Below are 27,960 nucleotides of genomic sequence, written 5' to 3' on the forward strand. Positions count from 1 at the left end.
ATAATCTATATATATAAAGGAAGATGTCCTGACTGACTGACTGACTCACTCACTCACTCACTGACTCATCAACGCCCAGCCCAAACCCCTGAATCGAATTTTTACCAAAAGTATATGAAATAGGGGTAGAATTTTCCGGGGAGTGCCACTATGTGTATGGTTTTTCGTTACCGATTTTCTGGAAACCGGTTTTTCTAATTTTTCTAATTTTTCGGGAAATAATTGACCGAATCTTAAACTCCTGAACCGAATTTTTACCAAAAGTATATGAAATAGGGGTAGAATTTTCCGGGAAGTGCTATAAAGTGTATAATTTTTCGTTACCGATTTTTTTGGAAGCCGGTACCGAAATTTTTCAATTTTTCGGGAATTAATTGACAGAATCTTAAAGAATTGTATATGAAGTAGGGGTAGAATTTTACGGGGAGCGTCATGATGTGTACAGTTTTTGTTACCAATCTTTTTGGAAACCGATTTTTTTAATTTTTTCAATTTTTCGGGAAATAATTGAGAGAGAGAGAGAGAGAGAGAGAGAGAGAGAGAGAGAGAGAGAGAGAGAGAGAGAGAGAGAGAGAGAGAGATACTATTTGCGTGTCTTATTACATATGTCCTCCGGGGCGAAGCCCGGGTAACCAGCTAGTTATATATAATTATATATAATCTTTTTTTCCCGGGGTGTTCTATTTTGATGTCAGCAAATTTACAGCAAATATATGAAAACACATGCAATGCATTTGTTTGCTCAATATGCTCTATCACACTTGGCTATCTGGGGTATCGCGTCTGGTCATATTAATCAATATACAGTGCCGTATTCTTTTAACCAAAATTCTGTAAAGGGATCATTTGATACCAGGGGTGTACAAAACGATCCCTGAGATCATTTTACCTCCAGTGTATTAAGGATGGAATAAAGAGCATAAAAATAGGTTAGTATATTATTTATTATTATAAAAAAATATATCATTATAATTAACGTAATTGAAATTTGAACATAAAATTAAATTAAAAATGTTAAACATAAGATGAAATATGAATGTCGAGTAAATAAAAAATAATTATAAAATTATAAAAAGAATGAAATAAATAAAATAAAATAAAAAATTGTAGAAGTATAAAATTATAAAATAATAAATAGGTGAAGAATCATTTTGCCTCACACACACACACAAATGACATTTCGTCATTTTGATATTAAAATCTAACCTAAAAGCCGGCAATCAAACCACTACGAAAACATAAATTTAGTTAGTACTGAAGTACAGTGGTAATAATATAGTTAGTGGAACCATTTATATATATATATATATATGGGGCATTCCACGCCAAATCGGACACCATTGGGCTTTTGCATCTCCGATTTTTTTGAAAATGTTTTATGTTATAGTATTAGTTGAAAGAGGCCTCCATGATTTTTTTCAAATTTTTTTGTCAAAACGTTTTCAAAATATCGATTTTTGAAAAATTACGTTACCTTTTTTTTAAACGCCCATAACTTTACGAAAAATGGGCCAAATGGGACGTTTTTTTTTTCAAAATGTTCGTATTTAAACATACTTTTGATAAAAAATATCAAAAAAATTTTTTAAACTGTATTTCTATAAGATTTTCAAATTTTTAACACAAATTGTTGATTTACAAAAAACACGTACTGATCGATTTTCTTCAAAATTTTTTGTAAAAAACTATCATCGATTCCACAAATTTTAAGCCTAAATTCATAATGGGATAATGACGGGATCTATTTTTTTTCGATCTTTTAATTTCTATTTTTTATTTATCCGTGCTGAAAAATATCTGAAAAGAATAAATAATTTACACAGGAACTACTATTAATAATTATCTGAGACATAGTGATTACTAAATAGTTTACAAATTGATTTCAGGAAAATACAGTTGAATTAAAGCGTTTATTATGCTTGAGGCCGACGAGGAACGTACCCAAACCTTTAACCGCCCTCTATTCATTCACTTCCTCTTTAATTCCCTTCCTCCTTTTTGGACCAACTGTTTAACGTCTCTTTCCGAAAGACGGACATATATTGTAGTATATTCAAATAAAAATTATCGATCATTTGTTTATTAAATGATAAAGATATATGTTTTTTTTAATAAATAACAATGACTGTTGCCGATAAGCCTGAAAAAAAAAATTTATATATATTTTTCAGCACGGATAAATAAAAAATAGAAATTAAAAGATCGAAAAAAAAATAGATCCCGTCATTATCCCATTATGAATTTAGGCTTAAAATTTGTGGAATCGATGATAGTTTTTTACAAAAAATTTTGAAGAAAATCGATCAGTACGTGTTTTTTGTAAATCAACAATTTGTGTTAAAAATGTGAAAATCTTATAGAAATACAGTTTGAAAAATTTTTTTGATATTTTTTATCAAAAGTGTGTTTAAATACGAACATTTTGAAAAAAAATACGTCCCATTTGGCCCATTTTTCGTAAAGTTATGGGCGTTTAAAAAAAAAGTAACGTAATTTTTCAAAAATCGATATTTTGAAAACGTTTTGACAAAAAAATTTGAAAAAAATCATGGAGGCCTCTTTCAACTAATACTATAACATAAAACATTTTCAAAAAAATCGGAGATGCAAAAGCCCAATGGTGTCCGATTTGGCGTGGAACGCCCCATATATACATATATATACCCATATATACATATATATTTAAAATTCAATTTATTAAAATTTAAAAACTTAAATAACATGTTTCATAATGAGTCAGAAGCTATACTCATTTAAATATTTTATAAAACCTGTTATTTATAAATCAAATGCTCAATTTGCATTAATTACGTATTTGAACGCGCGCATTTTGAACACACAATTCATGTGGCTTTTTAAGTCAATGCAATTGTTTGCGCATTAAAAGCACGTTAGACGCGCATTGGCGCTCCTTGGTTGGGTATAAAAATAAGTCATCTTTTCGTCATCTTTTAGTTTTATGTGCTGCCTGGGTCTCACACGAAATCGTGCGTCACCCTATAACAGTAAAAGAAAGATTATTACATTATAATAAGAGAAATAGGATCGTAACGATATACAGTCAATTAGAATCAAAAGCCATGCGATCCAAGCCTAGGTCTTTGACGGCCTTTATATTAATTTCTGTATACATATACATCTATATATATATATATATATATACATATAATTTTTCCAACAAACTGCGCGCCGATTATTTGTCGGATTTAAAACACAGTTATTGTTAGAATTAAAACCCTTCCCTCCCCGGAATTAAATCGACTCGATTTAATTATCTAAAAACTGTAAAGAATTTTATTGGGAAAAAAATGGCTGTAGTTCCGAAAAGCCCATACCTCTGATCGTTCTGAAATTTTGTATACTATTATATTTTGATATGCTAATTATGAATATGTCAATGAAAATTGGCGCAAAGGTCATTTTCTAGGTAAAAATTAAAAAAAAAATTGTTTGCATATTTTTTAATTATCTAAATAAATATACATTTTAGAACAAAAAGTTTCAAATAAAAATTGTATATCTCTTAAAAACGCAACTTTTATATTCTATACGCTATTACTGTAAAAGCAGTACTTAACGAGAAAAATATAATGTAAGAAAAAACGAGATAACAAAAAGTTATTAAGGCACGGGGGGGTGCAGGGGGGCGAAGCCCCCCCCGCTCACGCTTAAAGCGAAATACATTTCCTAAACGGGCGAAGCCCCCCCTGCCCACCCATCAACCCAACCCACACCGCTAGGTGCATGGGGGGGTGCTGGGGGGGGGGGCAAAGCCCCCCCCGCCTACACTCCTAGGTTTGTTTCATATTATTCAGAAATACTTGAATAAATCTTAACGAGAAAAAACGCGCTTTAAACATTTAAATACTTTTAAAGCGCGTCACTAATCTACATAGGTTAGGTGACGCGCTTTAAACACTTGAATACTTTTAAAGCGCGTCACTAATCTACAAAATATACAATTTTTATTTGAAACTTTTTGTTCTAAAATGTATATTTATTTAGATAATTAAAAAATATGCAAAAAATTTCTTTTTTTATTTTTACCTAGAAAATGACCTTTGCGCCAATTTTCATTGACATATTCATAATTAGCATATCAAAATATAATAGTATACAAAATTTCAGAACGATCGGAGGTATGGGCTTTTCGGAACTTTATCCAAAAATATTACCTCAGCCAGGGTTCGAACCTGGAACGTCCCTCATTCCGTGTAGGGCGTCGTACCAATTCGACCACCGAGGCATGTGGTAATATTTATCGCAATAACCGGTTAATAATAGTTTGAAACGTCTTTCTCAGGCGACGTGAATAAATAATAATAAGAGAAGTAGGATCGTAACGATATACAATCAATTAGAATCAAAAGCCATGCGATCCAAACCTAGGTCTTTGACGGCCTTTATATTAATCATAATAATCATAGATGTATATGTATACAGAAATTAATATAAAAGCCGTCAAAGACCTAGGCTTGGATCGCCTGGCTTTTGATTCTAATTGATTGTATATCGTTACGATCCTATTTCTCTTATTATTATTCATTCACGTCGCCTGAGAAAGACGTTTCAAACTATTATTAACCGGTTATTGCGATAAATATTACCACATGCCTCGGTGGTCGAATTGGTACGACGCCCTACACGGAATGAGAAAGGTTCCAGGTTCGAACCCTGGCTGAGGTAATATTTTTTTGCATTAAAATTCTTTACAGTTTTTAGATAATTAAATCGAGTCGATTTAATTCCGGGGAGGGAAGGGTTTTAATTCTAACAATAACTGTGTTTTAAGTCCGACAAATAATCGGCGCGCAGTTTGTTGGAAAAATTATATGTATATATATATATATATATATATATATATATATATAGATGTATATGTATACAGAAATTAATATAAAGGCCGTCAAAGACCTAGGCTTGGATCGCATGGCTTTTGATTCTAATTGATTATTACATTATATTCACATATACATTTGTTTAATCACATTTCCATTCTTGTTATTTTTAGTTCATACCCATTATCGGCCCTTCTGTTGTCAAGCATTCTTCCGTTGAATCAAGCACAATGGAAGCCTTGCGTCGAGTTGAAGCGAGATCTCGTGATACCTTGCAAGTGTGCCGTATCCGTGGATTATCCACGATCGATTGAGATGAATTGCGACCGGGTAATTTTCACGCGTGACACCAGAAACAACTTACGTGGTCAACCGGTCGTATCAATTAGTCAAAGGAACTGTGGTCACCAAATCTTACCGGAAAATATCATTAATTCCGATTTGAATCTCAAAAGACTCGACCTGTCGAGCAATTCGATCTATCGGCTGATGGATCGCTTGCTACAGACGCAAAGTGAACTGCGCGAACTGCGACTCGCTGACAATCTTTTGGGCGACAACTTAAACCCGATATTCTCCAGTAACGAATTCCATGGCATGAAAGAGCTCAGGATACTCGATTTTAGCAGAAATGGGCTTAGGAGCATCGAGGAAGGAATATTAAAAGCATGCGTAAATTTGGAAGAACTATATCTCGATGGCAACAATTTGACTACGGTGCCTACCGCTTCTTTGAAAGGACCACGTGCTATCAGAGTGCTATCTTTGGCAAGCAACAATATCGGTATGTTTATGATAGTCTTTTTTTATTTAAAACTTTTTATTTAAATATTTTAGTTTACAAGCAAATATTTCACATTTAAAAGTAAACTACAGTAATTGTATTTCAGCGTGAGTATAATTAGAATAATCTTGATATAAGTACGTGCTATATACTGTTAATTTAACCTGCGTCATGCTTTAATAAAAATTCTATAATTTCATACATTTTTCAAATAGTAAGAAAAAGTGTGCAAATTAGAAACTTGCACATTGCTTCCTTATCATTACAGATCAATACTATTGCTCCTTTTTATTTAGCTCATAAAGCTCCTCTTATGAGGAAGCTTGTATTTTATTTGATGCATAATTATTAGTATTTATTAGTTTGGCTTTATCATAGAGGAAGCTTTATGAGCGAAATAAAATAGGAGCAATGGTAACGATCTGCAATGATGAGGAAGCAATGTGCAAGTTTCTAATTTGCACACTTTTTTTAATTTTAAATTTAACCTTTTTATGAATTGATAGAGGGTTAGCTTATAGCGTTTTTCACTGGCAGAGCTGATGCGCATTCAGTGCACATTAAAGCCGTCGTACACAAACCAACGTAAAGTGTATGTTTAATATAAACGGGTTAAATCATGAAATCCTCAATATTCTTTATTGCACTATTTGGTAAAATATGTACTGGGTATTTTATCAGTCGAAATATTTGCATTTTACTTTAAATATTAGAGATTAAATCAGTGTACAACGGCTTTAATGTGCACTGAGTGCGCACCAGCTCTGCCAGTGAAAAACGCTATTAGTAGCATAAGTGGGGTTTTACAATCGACGCAATGTTAAATCGATGTTAACTTTGGAAGTTTAGGCTACATGGTCCATATATGGACTTCACATATGGACCTTTGATCGCGTATAAAGCTGGGTCTAATCAACCAAATGATACTTTATCCATCAACTTACACATTTTTAAGGCAAAAATCGATAAACCCTTCACCGATCCTCGCCAAATTCAAAACAACCTTCCTTTAATGATACTCTATATAAGATTACATGTATAACTTATACACTTTTTAGGCAAAAATCGGTAACCCTTTCACCAATCCTTGCCAAATTCAATACCAACCTACCTTTAATAATACTCTATCCGTAAAAAAAAAATTAAGCTCGATATTTCAAAATTTGTGAAAATTAGAGCAATCACGTAGATTTTTGTAGACAGAAATCGACAACCACTTTATTATTAGCAATTTTTTTAATTCTATTATATTCTTCAGTTTTTTTACCCCTATTTCATATATAATTCTTTAAGATTTGGTTGATTAGTTTTTGATGAGTTATAGATAAATCCGTTACACACACACACACACGCACACACACACACACACACACACACACACACACACACACACACACACGCACACACACACACACACACACACACGCACGCACGCACGCACGCACGCACGCACGCACGCACGCACGCACGCACGCACGCACGCACACGCACGCACACGCACGCACACGCACACATACACACACACGGACATTTCTTTTTAATGCAATTTTCCGACGTTTTAGAACATTCTGAACACATTGGCACACGGAGAAAATTGCTACGGTTGTTACAACAACATTCTCTAGGCCAATTCCTTTTAGTGACACAAGTCGACACAAGTGTCGTTCTGTCTTTGTTATTCATTGAATGCCAAGAAGGATAGAACGATGTTTGTGTCGACTTGTGTCACTAAAAGGAATTGGCCCTCTATGATTGAAAAAGAAATGTATGTGAATTCAAGTTAAATTGATATTACATTGAATGTAGCTGTTAAGATATGCCCATTTATACAGTTTTCATAACTGTAGTTCTTACGATACGTAACATTCGGTTACAATACCCTCGTATATGGTTGCCTCAACCAAAGGATTATTGCTATCTCTCTTATGTGGTCTGCAACACAAATATTATGGTTGAGAGATCCATAAGATATAGCTGCACGGTACAGTACTGAATCCATTGCGCGCGCAAAATAATATAGAAAGTGTGTGGTATAGAATTGTGTAATTGGATACTGGATACTAATTGGGTAATTGGATTATCGTAAAGGATAATGGATGAAGCTTGTGAGCTTTATCTTCAAAGCATAGGATTTGGAAAATACATTCCTATTTTCAAAGGTAAGATATAAAATAAAACATTTTTAGGTTATAGTTTATATTTCTGTCAGCAAAATGTTTGCATTACGCCAATTAGATTGGCAGCAAGTCAGAAATTTGCAGCAGATTGGCACATTAACTGTGTCCACAATGTCCAACTCGTATTCTACCGGCAGAGTCTGGCGACTTAACCTAATTTAACCTATTAATCTAATCTCAGTAAACGCCAAGTTATATGTAAGTTAACAGATTTGCGACAGATTCTGCTCGATTTCTGCTGCCAATTCGTATTAAACTGCCAAACTGCGTGTAGAGCTGCTCTGTTTCTGCTGCCAATTTACTGCTAAATGCTGCATGAGAATAGATTCGTCATATTTAGCATTAGGTTGTTGTTCTGATATAATAGATTTTGCTAAATCCTAAAGTTGTCATAACTTTCTTATTTGTCTTAATATGTCTTTATATGCCAGTAAATTTTTAAATACAGAAAGTCATTTTTCCAAAATAATCTTAAACATTCTTCCTCGTATAGAAGTAAAAGCAATATTATTTTACATTGTTTCCGTCATAAATACTATGTTATAAATAATATTATTCTTATAAATAATATTATGTTTTTTTTTGGTCTGCCTCTAGAAAACGATATCACAAAAAGTGATATTCCACAACTCTTTGAAAGCAATGAAAAATATTTAAAAGAAATAATCCCCAAGGCGATTGACCGAATGAATTTTGAGAAGAAATTCTGTACTTATTATGAACAGGCAATTTTCTTTTTCTTATTTGAATACATCTAAAATTTTGTATTTTTTTGTAATAATATTTTATAATGTTTGTAGACTGAAAATTTTGCCTCAAGTAGCTCAGAATTTGAAATTAAAAAAAGAAAAGTAGATTTTTTCCAGTCTGACTGCAGTAGTGAATCATCATGTAGTACACCAATTATTCTGGACTTCCATCATGTAGCAGAGCAAGAAAACTATGACGTTGTTTTTAATGATATTGATTTGAGTTCACTGATAGCTTCAAATAAAGAAGTTGCTTATGAAACTGAAAAACAAAAAGAAGATACCACTTCTGAACAAAAAGAAGATACCGCAGCTGTACATTTATTCTCAGAAAACTCTGACATAAAAGATAATGTAAGATTGAAGTTACATACATAATTTTCAACTTGGTTACAATGACTTTCTGAGTTCAGAAATGAGGATCTTGCTCACTTTACTTTTTTTCATGCTTGAAACTCAAAATAATATTTATTGTCCTACCTCTGCATAGTAAAAAATTATAAACTATTTTATGAAACCCAGCTTATTTTTTAATTATTGCATTTTATTGGGAACATTATTTTTTTGTTTCAGTATGTCTATAAGATATTAATTAAGTCAGTGGAAGGAAAAAATATCTTTGCACAATATAAAAGAATAGGCTTAGATAATAATGATAGATTGAAAGTAGCTCATATGGTAATTATTTCAGAATTTGGTTGTGACACTCATAAAATGTATGTATCTGTAAAATTATTGATCCTATTAAAAAAACTATTACTTTCTAGATACATAGATGTTAAGTTCTTCTTTATATTTCTTTTTAAAATAAAAAAGTTTTGCTTAAATATTTGAATAAAAAGTAAACTTAAAATATACTCTCAAAAATTAGTTTTTTCCTTCATTACAGAATTGATACCAAACGTTTTCACTTCTTGGCAAATGAAATCGAGAAACTCTTCCCAGGGGAATTGAAGGTAAATAATACATTGTTATCAAGATATTGCTGATAATTAATTTTAATTGTACTAGTCAGCTTTTACACGATTAATTATAATTTCATTTTAGGACACATATTATATTCCCTCGTATACCCCTAAAGGAGGAAAAACTGTACAAGCAAGAGGAAAATTAATTGATAAGTATAACACCATTGCAAGGTCAATTAGAGAGAATGGTATAAGGTCTATTCGACCGGGCAAATCCAATACAATACCTCCTAAACAAAATTTACCTGCAACAAATTTTCCTCTTCTTGGTAATTTAAAATGTAAAATTTTAATTTGCTTAATATTCTTTTTATTGAAAATTTTTAAACATTTTCTCATACTTGACCAGAATCTGAGAAACATCTGACCATTGAGAACTGCTTAGAGTTCTTGTCGACAAGGCTTTCTCCTTGGGATCAGATCGAAAGATATTGGAAACACACATCACATGTAAGGCTTAACAAGCTACAATTAGGAACAACGCTGAGTTCGGACGATACACTTAACTCAACAGCGGCGTCACAGGAAGAAGGAGGTGAGAAGGAAGAGCAACCCCATGCTTTAAAAGTGTGCAATTATTTCCAAATCTATAAATGCTTGAAGCAACCTTTAGGTTATACATTGGTGAGTATTTATTATAAATGTATCGATCTCTGTAGTAAAATTGTTGCTTTAATTTCATGTTTTACACGTGTTTTTTAGCTTGAATATGACTTTAGTGTTTTGCATCCAGAGGCTTCTATGCGTATGGTTACTCATTGGAATGAGTTTCGGAAAAAAGTGAAGATTGAGCTAGAGAAAATTGGTGAACGTATGTACTCTGGAATTAAGATTTTATATCATATTATTATTATTGCTATTATTATTTCTGTTCTAGATCATAAAAATACTGATGCTGAGATTTTATGTGGATTACCAAGCTTGTTCTCAGTTGTGCCAGTAAAAGTGCCTAAAGGAAACTGGCGACCAAACAGAGCTGAAATCAGGCAAGGTTTCTTACTTCATTTGCAGGTAAATATGTAATTTACAAGTAAATATTATATAATATATTTATAATAATATTTAAAATAAAAATCTCTAATTACACTTTTTAAAATTTTGTTGTTTAGACCATTACTGATTTGGAAAAGATTACAAAATCGTGGAAAAAAGATCTCGTGAAGAAGGGACTTGCACTCCAGCCTTTCCCTTTCGTAGTAGAAGATGATCTCTCATCAGTAACGTCTAATTATGTATACATTGATGGTGAAATTATACTGTTAGAATCACCAACTCGGGCTGTAGAGGTAGCCTTCAAGTTTTATCATGCTTTGCATTGCGAATATCCTGCACAGAGCGAACGGGTATGGATTGTGCTGCAAAAAACACTTTTTAACCTAAATTTGCCAGAAGATTCAATTAACCGTCAAGCTCAGCAACCAGATGTTAAAAGGTTAACTGAATGTCTTAGGTGTGCTTAATTATCGTTTAATTAATAAGATTAGCTTAAGAAAGATATTTCAATTTTTATTATTTTTGTGCAATAATTTTCTTTGGTGTTTTTTTTTGTGAAAGAGTGCAAAAACAATGCCTACTTGTTTCAAATGTGGTAAAAATTTAATGACTGTAAATGCTTTAAGTGTACATTTACACATTATTCATAAAGTATTTAAAAGTGATACGCATCGTTGTTCGGAGTTTAGCTGCTCAGGAATATTTTCAAATTGGGAAAAATACAGAAAACATTTAAACTCATTTCATTTACATCCACCTAAATTAAAAACTGAGTGTGCCTTAATATCTTCCGATATTAATTCTCAATATGTTGAAGCACAGAATGGAATAAATGGGAACAGTTCTTATAATATTGTTGAGCAGTTAAATTCCAAAGATGAATGTAATAAGGAACAAAAAGATATAACGAATAGTTTGGAAGAATTTGTACTTGCATACACTGCAAAATTATATGCAAATCATCAGTTGCCCCGTAACCATGTTCAGAATATGTTGGATGACTCAAGAGACCTTGTGCAACAAATAATATCTGTTGTCAAACCTACCATAAAAGATATATTGGTTAGTAATGGAGTAATTCAGAGTACAGTAGTTAGTATTGAATCTTACTTAGATCAATTGCTTGAACCATTTTCAGTGCTCTCATCTGAATGTCGAAGATTTAAAGCATTTACAGAGACTGGTTGTTTTATTGACAGTGTAGATCATATAGTTGGGCAAAGGATAGATGAAAAATTGCACAATGGCAATATAGCTAAACAAATTGTGCCAGTTTCTGCCAAGTTTATCCCCATGAGAGTAGTGCTTCAGAAAATATTTAATCTTCCTAATGTCTACTGTTCTGTGAACTCCTATGTGAATGCACTATTAGAAGAAAAAAATATTATTGAAAACTTTATTCAAGGCGATCTTTGGCGTAACAAAATCGAGCTTTATTTTCAGGGTAAAATTGTTTTTCCCCTTTTTATTTACTATGATGAATTTGAAGTTAACAATCCATTAGGATCACACACTGGTATTCAAAAATTAGGTGGTGTATACTATTCTGTTGCATGTTTTCCACCTGAGGTAAATTCACTTCTTGAAAATATTTTTCTTGCCATGCTATTTCACTCTTCAGATCGAATAGAATTCAATAATCACAGTATTTTCAATATTTTAATTGATGAACTTAATTATTTACAAACAGAGGGGATAGAAATTGAACCTAACAAAGGAGAAAAAATTAGAATCTATTTTGCCCTTGGCCTTCTGTTAGGGGATAATCTTGGGTTAATTGGAATTCTTGGTTTTGTTGAGAGTTTTAATGCTTATTACTCCTGTAGACTTTGTAAAATTTCCAAGGATCAGTGGCAAGTGGAATTTTTTGAAAAGAGAATGAGAGAATATATTTATGAATCTGATGTTTTGCTGAAAAATGTTAATAAAAGTGGTATAAAAGAGAGATCAATTTGGGATCAGGTTCTTTACTTTAAAACAAGTCGAAATTTTACTGCTGACTGGTTACATGATGGACCTGAAGGATGGTTCAAATTTGTATTACAATGCCTATTGTATCATTACGTTATAGAGAAGCCCTGTATTGTTTCAATTGATATTCTGAATGATCGGTTAAAAACCTTTGATTATCATCACAATAATATATCTAACAGTCCACCCTTGATTTCTTATAAGGAGATTAAAAACAAAAAGTTGTCAATGTCTGGTAGCGAGTCATCCAATTTTATTCTCATATTTGCAATGCTTGTGGGAGATCTTATTCCAGAGAATGATAAAGTATGGCCATTATATTTAAAAATGAGGGAAATTATGGATTTGATTTTAGCACCAAAATTGCAAAAAGAAACGTGCAATCTTCTTCAAGTTCTGGTTAGCGAGTTTCACATGATGTTTGCGAAACTATTTTCAAGTGAAAGATTTACTCCAAAAGCACATAATTTTGTTCATTATGGCACTATATTGCAGTTTTCTGGACCTATTCGTAATTTGAGCACCATTCGATTCGAAGCAAAGCATAAAAATAAGAAGAAGGAGGCTAATGCTACAACATCTAGGAGAAATATTACTCATACTTTATGCATTAAAGAGCAGCTAAATCTTTGCTACAGATTGATGATCCGCAAAGGTCTAGAGTCTAATAACTTATACGGTAATAATGAATATGTTGAAAATGTATCTCTATGCTCTGATTATATATTATTTAAATTAACTTTACCGTCTGATTTCAACAATGCTTGTTTAATAATGAAATGGGTCGAAATCCATGGTCAGACTTACAGAAAAGGGACATGTGTTGTAATCCGCTGTAAAGAGCAATGTTATGACTCACTACCCGTTTTTGGTTTGATAAAATATATTCTACGAAATGAAAAGGAACCAAATTTGTTTAATTTGTCAAATTTTATTAACGTCAAACTTTGATACACATCTCCATGCGTATGTTGTGCAAAAGTCTGAACAAATTGAATGTGTGATTGTAGATGATTTACTTTCTCCTTTTCCAGCTATACTTGTTTCTCTAGGAAAAGGTCTTGCACAGCGTAAATTGTATGTTACTTTAAGACATGCATTGTAATGTTTTTTAAAAACTTTTTTTTGCAATTTCTTCATGTGAATTGTGATGTAATATCAAACACGTTCAAACTCATTATTTTTAAGCAGATTAACTATAAAAAATAATTTTTTTATGTATATGTGTGTATTATCTATTCATGTTAATATAAGAAAAAGTTTATCAATTCTGTGATATTCTCTTTTTTGTGTTATTTCCTCTTTTAAATCAATCTATATAGAAGGAACTATATACTTTTTAGCTGATTTTTATAACGTCTACTGCTTTTCTTTGCCATCACTTTAGCAATGAGTCACCGAATAATTATGTAACTGCGAGATCCGCGTTCTTATATATATTACAGTTAGATCTAGGTTCTTAGCATTATGATAAAACATCTGTAGGAATTTGAAAGTGTATCTGTATTGGATATTAATAAAATTCAATTTAGAACAGCATGCACTTTCAGCCGATTGTCGTAGTTAATTCCCACTGCCTTCATCTTGCCATTTGTCTCTCTAACAACGAGTCACCTAAGATATATATCTTATAGGTGACTCGTTGTTATATAGAGAGATAAATGATAGCAAGATGAAGGCAGTGGGGGTTAACTACGACAATCGGCTGAAAGTGCACTGTTCTAAATTGAATTTTATTAATATCCAATACAGATACACTTTCAAATTCCTACAGATGTTTTATCAATGCTAAGAAGCTAGCTCTAACTGTAATATATGCACTTTATACAGATAGACATTGTAAGTGTTATCAACTTAAGATAGGATAACATATATATAACTATGGTTGCAGGAACCGTACCTACACATAATCATTATGGTTGTAACATCCATATATTATGGTTGCAACATCCATATAGCAGCTACCCTCACTAAGGTTAGGGCAACCATATAGGTCACTTCCAGAGTACTATGGTTTCCATAACCCTTTTGTATGGATGGGCGAAAATTAACATTATATTCTGTTGTAGCAACCGTAACTTTTTCTCCGTATAGGTATATCATATAAGGTAACTCCGGTATTTACGCCGCGCGAGGTTTTACGCCGTAGATGTCAGAAAAAATAAAAGGAATGAAGGTACTTGCTCGCAATTATTCTGTTATGTGCTTTTATGCCATATTGTGTTGTAATTTCAGTTCTTTACTGTTAATATTGTTGCGCTCCGCAGTCACACAGACACTCGCGTTCGCGCCGCGCACTCCCGGACTCGCGTAAGAGAGACAACTCTTGTTTATAAAAAGGAACTCAGGTTTATTCAAGATCTTTGTACAAGAATGCGTATCTGAAGGAGAACTCGTCCGAACGTTCCGAGTCTCCCCGTAAATCTGACAGTCGTCCGTGAAATCAATAAATCAATAAATCAATAACATTCCGTTGTCAAGGGACGCATTTCGGCTTGAAGCTTCTCCGGAGCCAAATTCAGCCCACAAACGGGTGTCCCAGCACGGGCGCAACAATATTAACGAAACTGTCGTGAGTTGAATCGATTTCTCACCGTAGTAAGAAGCGCGATCTTGTGTTACGATCTACGTAAAATGATTACTGTAGGGAATGTAAAAGGTTTAATGATTATTTCATGATACATAAGTGTAGAAGGATAGTAAATGATGGAATACAGCAAAATACAAGTGCATAGCTCTTGTATTTTTTGTTTAACTTAATATCTTGTATATCCCTCCTGTTTAGGATATACGGCAAGTTAGCATGCGGGATTTATGCCATAGTACAGACACTTTGTAAAACTCGAAATCTCCTATGCGTTCTTTTTTCTTCTTTTTTTTGGATCGTATAACAATAATCTTTAATGTATCTATCGCTCTTCTATTTTTTTTTAAATTTTTCAGTTTTATAATTTGTTTATTATTCTTACATCTTAATAAACTTCTTACACACATTTTATAACTTATTATGACATTTTATTGCCTTATTTATAAACATTATTTGTAATTTTTTATAAAGCGAATATTTTACTCATGAGTGTCATATAACCCACCCCTCTGGGATATATGGCAAAAATGCAAGAGTTTCTAAAAGTTTTTTTTATTAAATACAAAGAATGAATATTGTATATTTCTATTTTTTTATAGTAATAGACAGTATAAAGTTTTTATTGGTATAATTCACTTGCCTTACACGGAAAAAAAGGCTTTGTTGAATTTACCAAGTTTTTCTTGGTTACATATATATTGGTAACTACAACCTTTGACTTGGTTGCCGTAACCATGTACACTTAATTTCTTTCACGATTCAAATTTGGTAGGAACTATTGGTGCTTATAATCAACACAATTAGTTTAGGTAACCAAGAAATTGTATTCTGATTGGTCACCCAGAAATTAGTTCTCACAAACCAGCTACCGTAACTGACCGTAGCTAGTTTAACCAAGTTCTTGGTGAATTAAGCCATGGCAGCACATGGCTGCACTGCAGTCGAAGACTGAACGTGCTGACATTACGCGGATGTCGTTCGACCTGTCGTTGCGTCGTCGTTGACGATTTTTCTCATCGGCGTCGTGTGCGGGTATCGGTCGCGGTGAAACGCGAACGGTATCTTGGAGAACGGAAGCGCGGCGGGAATCGCCGGCGGACCCGCGAAGTCCTTCACCAACCTAATCTAACCTTCAACGCGCGGCGGCCAGCGGAGAATCTACGTCCCGGATTCCCGGCGACGCTCGCGAGCCCCGAGGGGCTCGTCGACGTTTTCCAGCGCGCCGTCATCGTCACCGTCATCATCATTGTCGTGGTTACCGTCCCGCGATCGCCGGTTGCATCGCCGCAATCGAAGACTTTTGACACGAGTGCTTCCCTTTCTTCCGTTCGTCTGCGACGACGGCGACGATGGTGACGATGACGATGACGACGATGACGACGAAGATTCGCGCGGTCGGCACCGACCGCGCGAATCTTCGTCGTCGTCGTCGTCATCGTCATCGTCACCATCGCCGCCGTCGTCGCAGACGAACGGAAGAAAGGGAAATCATCGATGTGTGTTACCAATTTCTTTTGGATGGTCCAACCAAGTACTATGGTTGCTCCAACTACGGCAGTATAACCAAGTACTATGGTTGCTCCAACTATGGCAGTATAAACAAGTGCCGTTGGTATATGTGACCAAGATATCAGCTGGCGCATATATAATCAAGGCACTTGGTCGAGGCGACCATTTTTTTTATTATCTCAACCAAGCCTTTTTTTCCGTGTACACATAGTAAATAGTACTCGATAAATTAAGTTTCCCTTAGCTGCGTCGTATATACCGGAGTTACCCTATCTCAAGTATCATTTCCCAAACAAGAAGAATATGTTTAAATTCAGAATTTTTGCATAACTTTCTTCGTGTATTTCGTATTACACATCACGACGTCAATATATTTGCATTCCCGAGAAAAAATGATCAGTTCACGGAAAAAAATGATATGATGCACACAACCAGAAAAATTTAGTTGTAAGCAACCTAGCTGCATCACCTAGTTATCTTTGAGTAACAATTATGTGTATGGTTGATGTGACTTATTTACTTTTATATGTCAACTACATGAATGTAGTTGCGCGGAATTTGGTTGCCACAACCAGAACTTGGATGGACTATCTATCCGTATAGTTGCGTCAATCGGGATGAGGCAGCGATGTCAGAAAACAAAAGCGACTCGCTATGCCCCGCGCATACATTTTCTAGCGCGTAGTGAGTCATGAGTCGCGTTTCTCTGCACGCGTTGCAACGTGTTTATAGAGCGCATTATCTAGTATCGCTGATACAAAGACTGGTGAATATAAGTGAAATAAGTACGGTGAAAAGTGTCAAATATAAGTGCAAGAGTGTATACATATCGTGCTGACTGAGGAGTTCGTCGGGTCAACTTATTTATCAGTTTCTATCATTTTCTATTTCGTCCTTATGGATGAGCGTTGCAAAATTGCGTTGCAACGTATGAAACTGTCGTACCTTATTGGATTATTTGAAGGTATGTATGATTAAAGGTCGATTCAGACATAACCGTGCCATACCCGTACCGTATCCGTACCGTGCACGGACAGAAAAATTAGACAAGGATTTCTATTGTCTCCATCCTTGTCTAATTTTTCTGTCCGTGCACGGTACGGATACGGTACGGGTATGGCACGGTTATGTCTAAACCGACTTTTAATCATACATACCTTCAAATAATCCAATAAGGTACGACAGTTTCATATTTACATAACCATATCGTATTTACAATATGGTTGTAATTAAGGTGTGATAGGGATTTATACTTTTATACTACATCAAGACATATTATCTAAGCCAACCAAATGGTGTAGTTGCCATAACAATATTTGTAGTTGAAGTATCAAGAAATATCAAGAAAATAGGTTGGTTGCAGCAACCAGGTATCGTCACTGCTGCAACAATAGTCACTCAACAATTGCTCTGTGACTGCAGCAAACACATAACTGGTTGTTCCGTATTTTACTATTGAATCTGGTTGGCACAACCAGATTTATGTGTGAGTCAACCATACTGTTTTTTCCGTGTTATAATCATATATGTTTATATAAAATCGACATTAGATATAATTAGATATAAAAAATGGCCCGATATAATCGTATATTATTATATATAACCACATATAATTATATATAACAAAATTAGGCTTTTTTGGGTATGTTTTATTATATATAAAATATTTATTGGGGGGGGGGGGATTAGATATAATCATATATAATCATATATGTACATATATAATGAGATTATATATATCTAAATATATATAATCATATATAAATCAATAAATATTAAAAAAAAATTCTGTTAACTTTGATTAAGGAATAAAGCATTGATAAATTAAGTGTATATTTTTTCAAAAGCTGGAATCAAAAGTGAAATGATTTACATATAACTTAGCGCTGCTTGGCGTGAGATACTGCCGTGTCTCTTGATACCATTCTTATACCACTGTTTGTCAAATTTTAAATACGAGAAATAAATCCTATTGGATGCCATCTATCGGATAATCCGAATTTAAGTTTATATATGGTTATATATAATCATATATAATCTACATGGATAAATGCTTAATTCTTATATACAGGGTGTATCAGAATGTTTGGTACTTTTTTCATATTTAGATAGAGCGAGCCAAACTGAGTCGAAAAGTCATGTACCATTTTGCAATTTTCGCAATAGTTGATGAGTTATTAATGATTAAAAATCGCCGTATTGGCCCGGCCCACCGCCAAATCCAAGCGCGCGGCGAGATGCGGCCGCCCCGCGGTCGGCGCGCGGGCAGTTGTTTACTTCAAGCGGCACGAGCGGCGCGTAACGCCGGGCCCCCGTCCTGAGCGATGATAGTTTCTCCCCTTTTTTAAATAGAAATAAAACTTTCTAACAACATAGAAAAATTTTTTGTGCGTACTTATGTACATACGTGTGTACATGCATACACAGTAAAACATCAATTGTACTGCTTAAAAAGCGATTACTCAATTTACTTTTTTTCTGTTAGTAAGTAACGGTTGTCTTTAAGAAAGAATATTTTCTTGATAATAGTCTTAAAATGTACAAATTTTAGAAAGAGACTTTATCATGTACTCGAAAGAAGAATTTATACTCCTTCAAAGAACATAATAAAATTTTATTAAAGAAAAGTCAAAATAATAAATAAAGTAATATGAGGACCCTCGAGATTAAAATAGGAGAAGTCAAGGCTATGAGGGTCAGACGCAGATCACAGTGCGTAATATCAGAAATAACTGATTTATTCGTCGTTTTGATACATTACATCGATCCGTACGTCTTGGCTCAGCTTTGAGCCATCTTCAGCGGTAGTTACAGAAGTTAAGTTACACGTTCTCCGTACCGTATGGTGAGTTTACTGATTCAAAGTATTAGAAACATAGACCAATTGATTCATATCTGTAAATTTGTTCAATTAATGTTGAGATATTAAAAAGATCTCTTAGGAAACTCACCATTCGGTCTGAAAAACGTGGAATACAGAGCCATGTACATAATGAATACTCTCTGCGAGAAGACTTGACGATCTTGTCGACACGACACACAATGATATGAAAGGTCTTGCAAGAAGAGGCATGTCGTAAATCAACACACCGGCGAGGATTATAACATAGCACGATTTGACACCGTCTCAAAATGACACGGATTTTTTGCATCATGCATATGTCACGGTTTTGAGCAAATTGTAATCCATGCTCATGAACTTGGTCGTTGGCAAATCGGGGTTTTACTATTGGTACATGCAATATTGTGACGGTGTCAAATCGTGCTTTGTGCCGGGCTACGGCAATGCCTGTGCAATACGTGTGCTACCTGTGCTGGCTCTAATACTTTTTCGCCGCAGTGTATATCATCTGTCGCTCGCCGTTGCGCCGCGCCGCGCCCCGCTCGCCACTCGTCTCTCGTCACCCATCGCTCGCCACGCGCCGCGCGCCTCGCGCCCCTCACCGCTCACCGCGCGCCGTGCACCGTGCCAGCCGAGACCCGCCTCTATCGCTCCTTGAGCGCTCATTCGCTCAGACGTTTCAATTAATAACTTGTTAACTATTGCGAATTTTGCAAAATGGTACAGGACTTTTCTTTTCAGTTTGACCCAATCTACCCCAGCCATTCGGCTGTATACTTTTATTTCTAACACCCTGTATATATATAATAAGGTTTTATTCCGTGTGCCAATTATTTCCACCAATTATCTCAGAAAATATTGGTTTATTGGAAAAGTGTTTCAGATAAAAGTTGAAAGGTTCGAAGGGGCCAATAGACGATTTTATTGGATTTTGGATCCAGGGCCTGTGTTGAGCCCAATATCTCAGCGAGAAATGACCCATCGAATCGACGTCTAATTGACGTCGAAAACGTATATCGAAAAGTAATTGAAACATTCATCAATTTCGATTAATTTATGGCACAACTTTCGATGACTTTTTGACTCAGAATAAATCGATTTCGACTCGATATTGATTATTATTTCCTCACTGCAGATATGGGCCGATTCACCGTCTTCGCCCTGCTGAAAATGACCGATTGAATCCGATTGGTTCCGCATTAAATTTGGTGAAATTGAATCGGAATGAATGCGTTTTCAATCCGGTTAATCGAATGCCCGATTGGAAGTGAATCGGTTTTAATAACAAATCAATCGGAATCGTTTTTAATTCGGCATTTCCGAATTGATCTGAATCCGCCGTTATCGGTTTTAATCGTATTAATGCCAATTTATTTTAATCGGGTGAATAAATAAGACCACACGAATCGTATTGAATCCGCATCAATCGTGAAATTTTAATACAACACCGGAATCGGATTTAATGCGATATTTCCGGATTCATCTGAATCCGACTCAATCGGTTTCAATCGTATCTGCGCTTAATCCATTTAAATCGGGTAATTAAAGTAACTATGTGAATCGGATTAAATCCGCTTTAATTATTAAAATTGTATATAACACATAATTTTTACGTAATAGAGTTCTTACTACAGGATTTCCTTTTGGTAAAGTTTTGAGTTCTATATTTGCAAAACTGTAAAATGTTTTCATTTAAATAAATACTGCACATTGTAATAAATTTGTAGTACAAAGAATGGAATTATAATAAAGTAGTAAATAATCCTGTTTATATATCCGGAATTCACGGATTCTATCAGTTTGAATCGGTCAGTCAATCCGTATAAATCATTATAATTTCGTGATTTCGGAGTTCACGAAATCATAACGATTTAAACGATTGACTAAGACCGATTCAAACCGATAGAAAACGAGTGAAATTACATCCTTGAGTACGAATCCGTTTCAATCGAGGTTTCAATCGTTTCCAATCGGTATAATCGTTATAAAATCATGACGATTCAAACCGATAGGAACCGATTGAAATTACATCGTTAATTGATTACGAATCCGTTTCAATCGGTTTCGATCGGTGTAATCGTTACGAAATCATAACGATTCAATCCGATAGGAACCGATTAAAATTACATCGTTGAATACCAATCCGTTTTAATCGTTTTCAATCAGTGTAATCGTTTATAAAATCATAACGATTCAAATCGATAGAATCCGATTGAAATTACATCCTTGAATACCAATCCGTTTCAATCGTTTTCAGTCGGTGTAATCGTTATAAATCCGTGATTTCCGGATCAAGAATCCAGATTCATGCGGATTCAAAATTTTTAATCGGATTCAATCGGTCATTTTTAGCAGGGCGATTAACATAATCTTCCGATTGCACTCTTCGGCTCTTTCTAAGGGGGGGGAGATCCATAGACTTGCAAGTTGCAAGGAGAAGACGGATGAATTGATGAGGGGGATTATTTAAAAATGGGAGAATATCTCTTGGAGATTGAGGAAAGGTTTCCTCAATGTATTTGACTAAATAAGAGGCTTTACTACAGTACAATCCGCAATTAAATATTACATGGTTAATATTTTGCATTGGGTTGCCGCAAGGGCAGCGTTCGGCTGATGACAAAGAACGAGACGTCTGTCGTAGCGTGGACATAAAGTAAAGCATACATAGAAAAACGTAAGACGTAAAAGACTGTAAAATATATAGCCTTTCGCGACTTACGTTATTCTCTACCTTATTTTAGTCTATTAACAGCCTTCCGAAGTTCCAATCACGGACTTATATCCAATTGCAGCACTGCTGTTTGGCGCCGTCGCGTCGGTGCTCAACGAAATATTCAAGTCGTTGCTCGGTTACCGGGTTGTTTGCGCACGCGCAGCAAATGACGGCTCATACATATAACGCAAGTAATAAAAAGCTGTGTTCAGCAGAGAAAACTACTTTGCAATTGTAAAATTTGTGAATGTGATTGGTGTATGCTTTTAATTTTGGCCGAAACTAAGAGTAATACACCAATCAAATTCACGAATTTTACAACTGCAATTGCAAAGCAGCTTTCTGCTGAATATAATTATGATTAGTATAATGCCTGTGTATAGGTGCCTATGTATAAAAACTTTTTTACTTTTTGTCTTTAATATTTATTTTTAATTATTTAATTTTTTTATTTAATTTAATTATGTTTAAGAAGTAATGGCAAACACGGCAGGTTTGTCTAGAATTTTTAGATAGGTGAGCGACAGAAAGAGAGTTCCTTTGAAGTCAATTTTGTCTTTATTATGTGTAGTTATCTTTACAAAAAAAGAAAATATGTTGACGTGAAAGAAATTGAGAGTAACTAAAAAGTTTTTACATATTAGTTGAAATAAAAGCAAACCAAATCAGTAATCTGTCCTGAAGATAGAATAGAAAATAAATGAACTGAAATAAAAAACCAGATCTTACAGGACGGAATTAAGATGTCTGGATTACTGATTGAAAATGTGAGTCCGAATGTTTACTGAAACGTAATACCGATTATGAAAAAAAAGAAGAAAGAAAAATGAAAAAAGAGGGGGGCCTCTGCATTAATGTCTATAAGATCGGTTCTTGGGCTAGAATTTCAAGCCAGAGCCATAAGAATGAAGTAATTCTCAGATCAAGACAAATATAAACTCTAGTAGAGGCCCTTGTACTTTTTTGACTAATGTCTGTCTTCAAATATGGCGTCCCAATGAGAATCTCTTAAGGGCCTCGCTCGCTTGACCGGACTCCTCGCTCCTCGATCCTCCCTCTCGGACGCTAGCTGCCGCAGTTCTCCCTTTCCTGGCGGTGAGCTCTCCCTGCCCTGCTAAAAATGACCGATTGAATCCGATTAAAAATTTTGAATCCGCATGAATCTGGATTCTTGATCCGGAAATCACGGATTTATAACGATTACACCGACTGAAAACGATTGAAACGGATTGGTATTCAAGGATGTAATTTCAATCGGATTCTATCGATTTAAATCGTTATGATTTTATAACGATTACACTGATTGAAACGGATTAGTATTCAACGATGTAATTTGTAATTTCAATCGGTTCCTATCGGTTTGAATCGTTATGATAACGATTATACCGATTGGAAACGATTGAAACGGATTCGTACTCAAAGATGTAATTTCACTCGTTTTCTATCGATTTGAATCGGTCTTAGTCAATCGTTTAAATCGTTATGATTTCGTGAACCCCGAAATTACGAAATTATAATAATTTAAACGGATTGACTGACCAATTCAAACTGATAGAATCCGTGAATTCCGGATATATAAACAGGATTATTTACTACTTTATTATAATTCCATTCTTTGTACTACAAATTTATTACAATGTGCAGTATTTATTTAAATGAAAACATTTTACAGTTTTGCAAATATAGAACTCATGACTTTACCAAAAGGAAATCCTGTAGTAAGAACTCTATTACGTAAAAATTATGTGTTATATACAATTTTAATGATTAAGGGCTTACATTCGAGTAGACCACAAGAAAAAAAGGTGAAATTTGGGAATTTTTATCTTGGAAACTATTAATTCGATTCGATCCGGGTTTTTTTATTTAAAAGTATCTACATTGAGGCACGTTCACAAATTTTTTTAAGGGAATTTATTCCCTCGGAGCGCTGTTTTTGTGGCCGGCGTTAATGTGTTCCTCGCGGACGGTTCCCAGAATATCTCGAAAACGGCTGGACCAATTTGCTTCAAATTTATACACAATGTTTTGCGATAGTTTTTCTCGTTTCCATCGGGAGAATTTTTTTTTACTCAACTAGTTTTTTTTTATCAGACTATAAAGGTCGAAAATTTGGGTCGAAAAAAATTTCGACCTTTATAGTCTGATAAAAAAAAATTGTTGAGTAAAAAAAAATCTCCCGATGGAAACGAGAAAAACTATCGCAAAACATTGTGTATAAATTTGAAGCAAATCGGTCCAGCCGTTCTCGAGATATTCTGGGAACCGTCCGCGAGGAACACATTAACGCCGGCAACGAGAACAGCGCTCTGAGGGAATAAATTCCCTTAAAAAAATTTGTGAACGTGCCTCAATGTAGATACTTTTAAATAAAAAAAACCCGGATCGAATCGAATTAATAGTTTCCAAGATAAAAAATTCCCGAATTTCACCTTTTTTTCTTGCGGTCTACTCGGATGTAAGCCCTTAAAGCGGATTTAATCCGATTCACATTATAGCTACTTTCATTACCCGATTTAAATGGATTAAGCGCAGATATGATTGAAACCGATTCAGTCAGATTCAGATGAATCCGGAAATATCGCATTAAATCCAATTCCGGTGTTGTATTAAAATTTCACGATTGATGCGGATTCAATACGATTCATGTGGTCATTTTATTTACCCGATTAAAATGGATTGGCATTAATACGATTGAAACCGATTCAGTCGGATTCAGATAAATCCGGAAATATCGCATTAAATCCGATTCCGGTGTTGTATTAAAATTTTACGATTGATGCGGATTCAATACGATTCATGTGGTCACTTTATTCACCCGATTAAAATGGATTGGCATTAATACGATTGAAACCGATAACGGCGGATTCAGATCAATCCGGAAATGCCGAATTAAAAACGATTCCGATTGATTTGTTATTAGAACCGATTCACTTCCAATCGGGCATCCGATTAACCGGATTGAAAACGCATTTATTCCGATTCAATTTCACCAAATTTAATACGGAACCAATCGGATTTAATCGGTCATTTTCAGCAGGGTGGTGATCCGACTCTCGGTCGGTTGGTCTCCGGAACACGCGCCGCAACGATCAATCCGTCAAGAAAGAGGTAACGGACACGACACGTTCGAAGAAACGCAAGCAAGTGCGGCCATGACACCTAACGAGTGAGGAAGGAGGCGGGTGGTGCTCTTTGAGAGTGGCGACTCGCGCGTCGCGCCATCTAATGTGAAACGATCGGGCGTTGTAAAACGCTAAAAGAATTCGAGCGCAATATCTAAACAAATTATTTAATTTTTAATAAGTCCAATTATTAACATTTATTTTCATAATTAAACTTATTTTTTATTTTGATAAATGTAAATACAAATATCTTATTGTATTAATATTTAATATTAATAATTTAATTAGTTGCTTAATTTAACTTCTTGTTTAATCAATGAGCGGATGTAGTACTGAAAATGTACCTATATTATATAATATTTTAATTTTCAAAATTGTCAAATTACAAACAGGAATTTTGTTGTGACTTTTACAGTTATAAAGTAACTATTTAATGGAAATGAAAGCCTAAAAAAATTAATATTGTAACGCAATTATTATATAATGCTCAAATCGTAAAATATTTACATTATCCATGTCTGCCAATACAATATAATTTTTTATTTATATTGCATTCTATATAATGGCAATGTTATTATATATTTGACAGGCAAATCAAAATAGCTTCGAATCGATATCGAAATGATGAAATATCGATGTCTTAACAGAAAATACATAATTTGCCTGTTTACAGTCTGGCGCGATGAATGTATGTCACAAATAATCTCTTCTTTTAAAAAATGTCATATAGCACAAACATCGAAATAAGCTTCAAATTTCGAGCATTATTTAGATATGATGTAATATCGATGATTTCGACGTTAATTAGACGTCGATTCGATGGGTCATTTCTCGCTGGGTAGGGCCTAAGTCAAATTTTTTAAATGAAAACCCCTATTTTTTATTGTACCATCTTTCTCTATTAATTAATTTGAACAACTTTGGTTTGAAAAATTCTTTTATTTGCCTAATACTTTTTGAGATATTCAAGGAAAACTTGGTAACTTTTTCAATATTTAGCTTATAATATCTTGATAATTGTTTGCCAGAGGAAAAAATGGTATAGAGGACTTTTTGACTTAATTTTGTCTTAAGAATATGCTGTTGCAATAGCACTCCAATTTTTTTAAATATTTGTAAACACTCCAAGAAGATGCATACACAAATATTTAAAAAAAATTGGAGTATACTAGTGCAACAGCACATTTTTGAAATAAAATTAAGTTAAAAAGTCCTCTGTAGGGGAGACCGGGGCAATTCGTGACATTTTTTGGTTTTGAATTTTTTCTGAGATAAGTATTTGAAATAAAAATACGTCTTAGCCGGTTTTTTCATCGTGCAACCTTTCTCTAGTTCTCAAAAAAAATTTATTTGTGTCTTTTCATCACATTACTTTTAAAGTACAACACGAAATGCCTCACTCTGTCTCGTGTCACGAATTGCCCCAATACCGGGGTAAATCGTGACAAGGCACGGGGCAATTCGTGACAATTCTTCTTTCAACGGGTTTCAATATCCGAATTCGTCCTATTTTCATGATTTATATCAAAACGTACACTTACTCACTCAAAAAAGGTTTTTATTAATCAAATTGTACATTAAATGGAATAGGAAGGGCAAAAAATCGTTAGACTTCGCTTTCGTCGTCTTCCAAACTGCGAGTAACGACCTTTCTCGGGCGTCCACGTCCTCTGCAAGCTGGCTGTTTCTTGGGGGGCTTGATCCCTATATTCTTTTTTTTATTTTGTACTCTTTCGTCATTTTCGTCAATAAGTGCATCGAGTTCATTAGCGTCAGTCAAAATTGCACTTCTCTTTCGTTTTCGTCCTCTTGTCGTGACTTTCCTTTCGCCCGCTTTTGGAAACGATCGAAGGGATTGAAGGACCTGAGCGAGGGGGATGTAATCGTCGCTTTCATTTGTGTTTGAGGCCCTTGACACATCATTTTCTGTTGAGGTACCTGGCCGTGGTTGGTCATCTCCATTCCATGCTCGATCAGTGACTTGACCGGGTAAAAAATCGATTTCACCAAAAAATCAGGATTGAAAGGAAAGATCCCTGCTGCTTTGAATCCGGCCCTGATGTTTGTACTTGTTGTGGCTAAAGGCAAAGAATCGGTGACGATCGAAGGGATGTCATATATCGTCATTGTTTTCCCAGGATTGTTCACGCAATGTGTCACGAATTACCCCAGGCGGTCGTGTCACGAAATGCCCCAGCGTCACTTTTTATCTTTCGTGGTCCGAAAAACCCAGACAAGAAATAAATGCATGCAAACTGCGTTACACATGTGTGTGTAAATGCCAGGTGAACAAGTAAAACTTACCGTTTCAAACCTGGAAGCAATTGCTTCGTATTGAATACAAAATATCCGTGGATTCAAAAATTTACTTTTACACGAGGTAAACACTTTTTCCGCCACTGACAACGAAACATAGTAGATACGTACACCGAATTTTGTTCTAATATAGAAGACCATTAGACTCATCTATGGTCGGTAATACAGGTTTTTACCAGCAAATGCATAGAAGTTATACGCGCGGGAAATTTTTCGTATTGTCACAAATTGCCCCGGTCTGTCCTACCACTTTTTTCTCTGGCAAACAATCATCAAGATATCACAAGCTAAATATTGAAAAAGTTACCAAGTTTTCCTTGAATATCTCAAAAAATATTAAGCAAATAAAAAAATTTTTTAAACAAAAGTTGTTAAAATTAATTAA

At 34.6% G+C, this 27,960-nt stretch overlaps 2 protein-coding genes across 2 annotated transcripts in view; both read left to right on the forward strand.

The window, feature by feature from the left end:
* Nucleotides 1-5,024: 5,024 nt before the first annotated feature.
* LOC139778798 (uncharacterized) overlaps nt 5,025-27,960 on the forward strand; it is a 184,100-nt gene continuing 161,164 nt past the window's right edge. Inside the window, exon 1 of the mRNA XM_071716907.1 lies at nt 5,025-5,622. Within this exon, the coding sequence (XP_071573008.1) occupies nt 5,154-5,622 (469 nt within the window). The 5' untranslated portion in view covers nt 5,025-5,153. The remainder of the gene's footprint in view (nt 5,623-27,960) is intronic.
* LOC139778805 (uncharacterized) lies at nt 7,715-13,751 on the forward strand. The gene is made up of 8 exons (XM_071716909.1): nt 7,715-7,781; nt 7,981-7,997; nt 8,784-8,863; nt 9,438-9,504; nt 9,596-9,785; nt 9,866-10,140; nt 10,219-10,527; nt 10,626-13,751. Exons 1-8 carry the CDS (start codon nt 7,715-7,717, stop codon nt 10,974-10,976), a joined length of 1,356 nt encoding a protein of 451 aa, XP_071573010.1. The 3' UTR covers nt 10,977-13,751.

Source organism: Temnothorax nylanderi, unplaced genomic scaffold (assembly GCF_030848795.1).
Source record: "Temnothorax nylanderi isolate EJ_2023f unplaced genomic scaffold, tnyl_v1.0 TNYL_tig0196_pilon, whole genome shotgun sequence".
Classification (NCBI taxonomy): domain Eukaryota; kingdom Metazoa; phylum Arthropoda; class Insecta; order Hymenoptera; family Formicidae; genus Temnothorax; species Temnothorax nylanderi.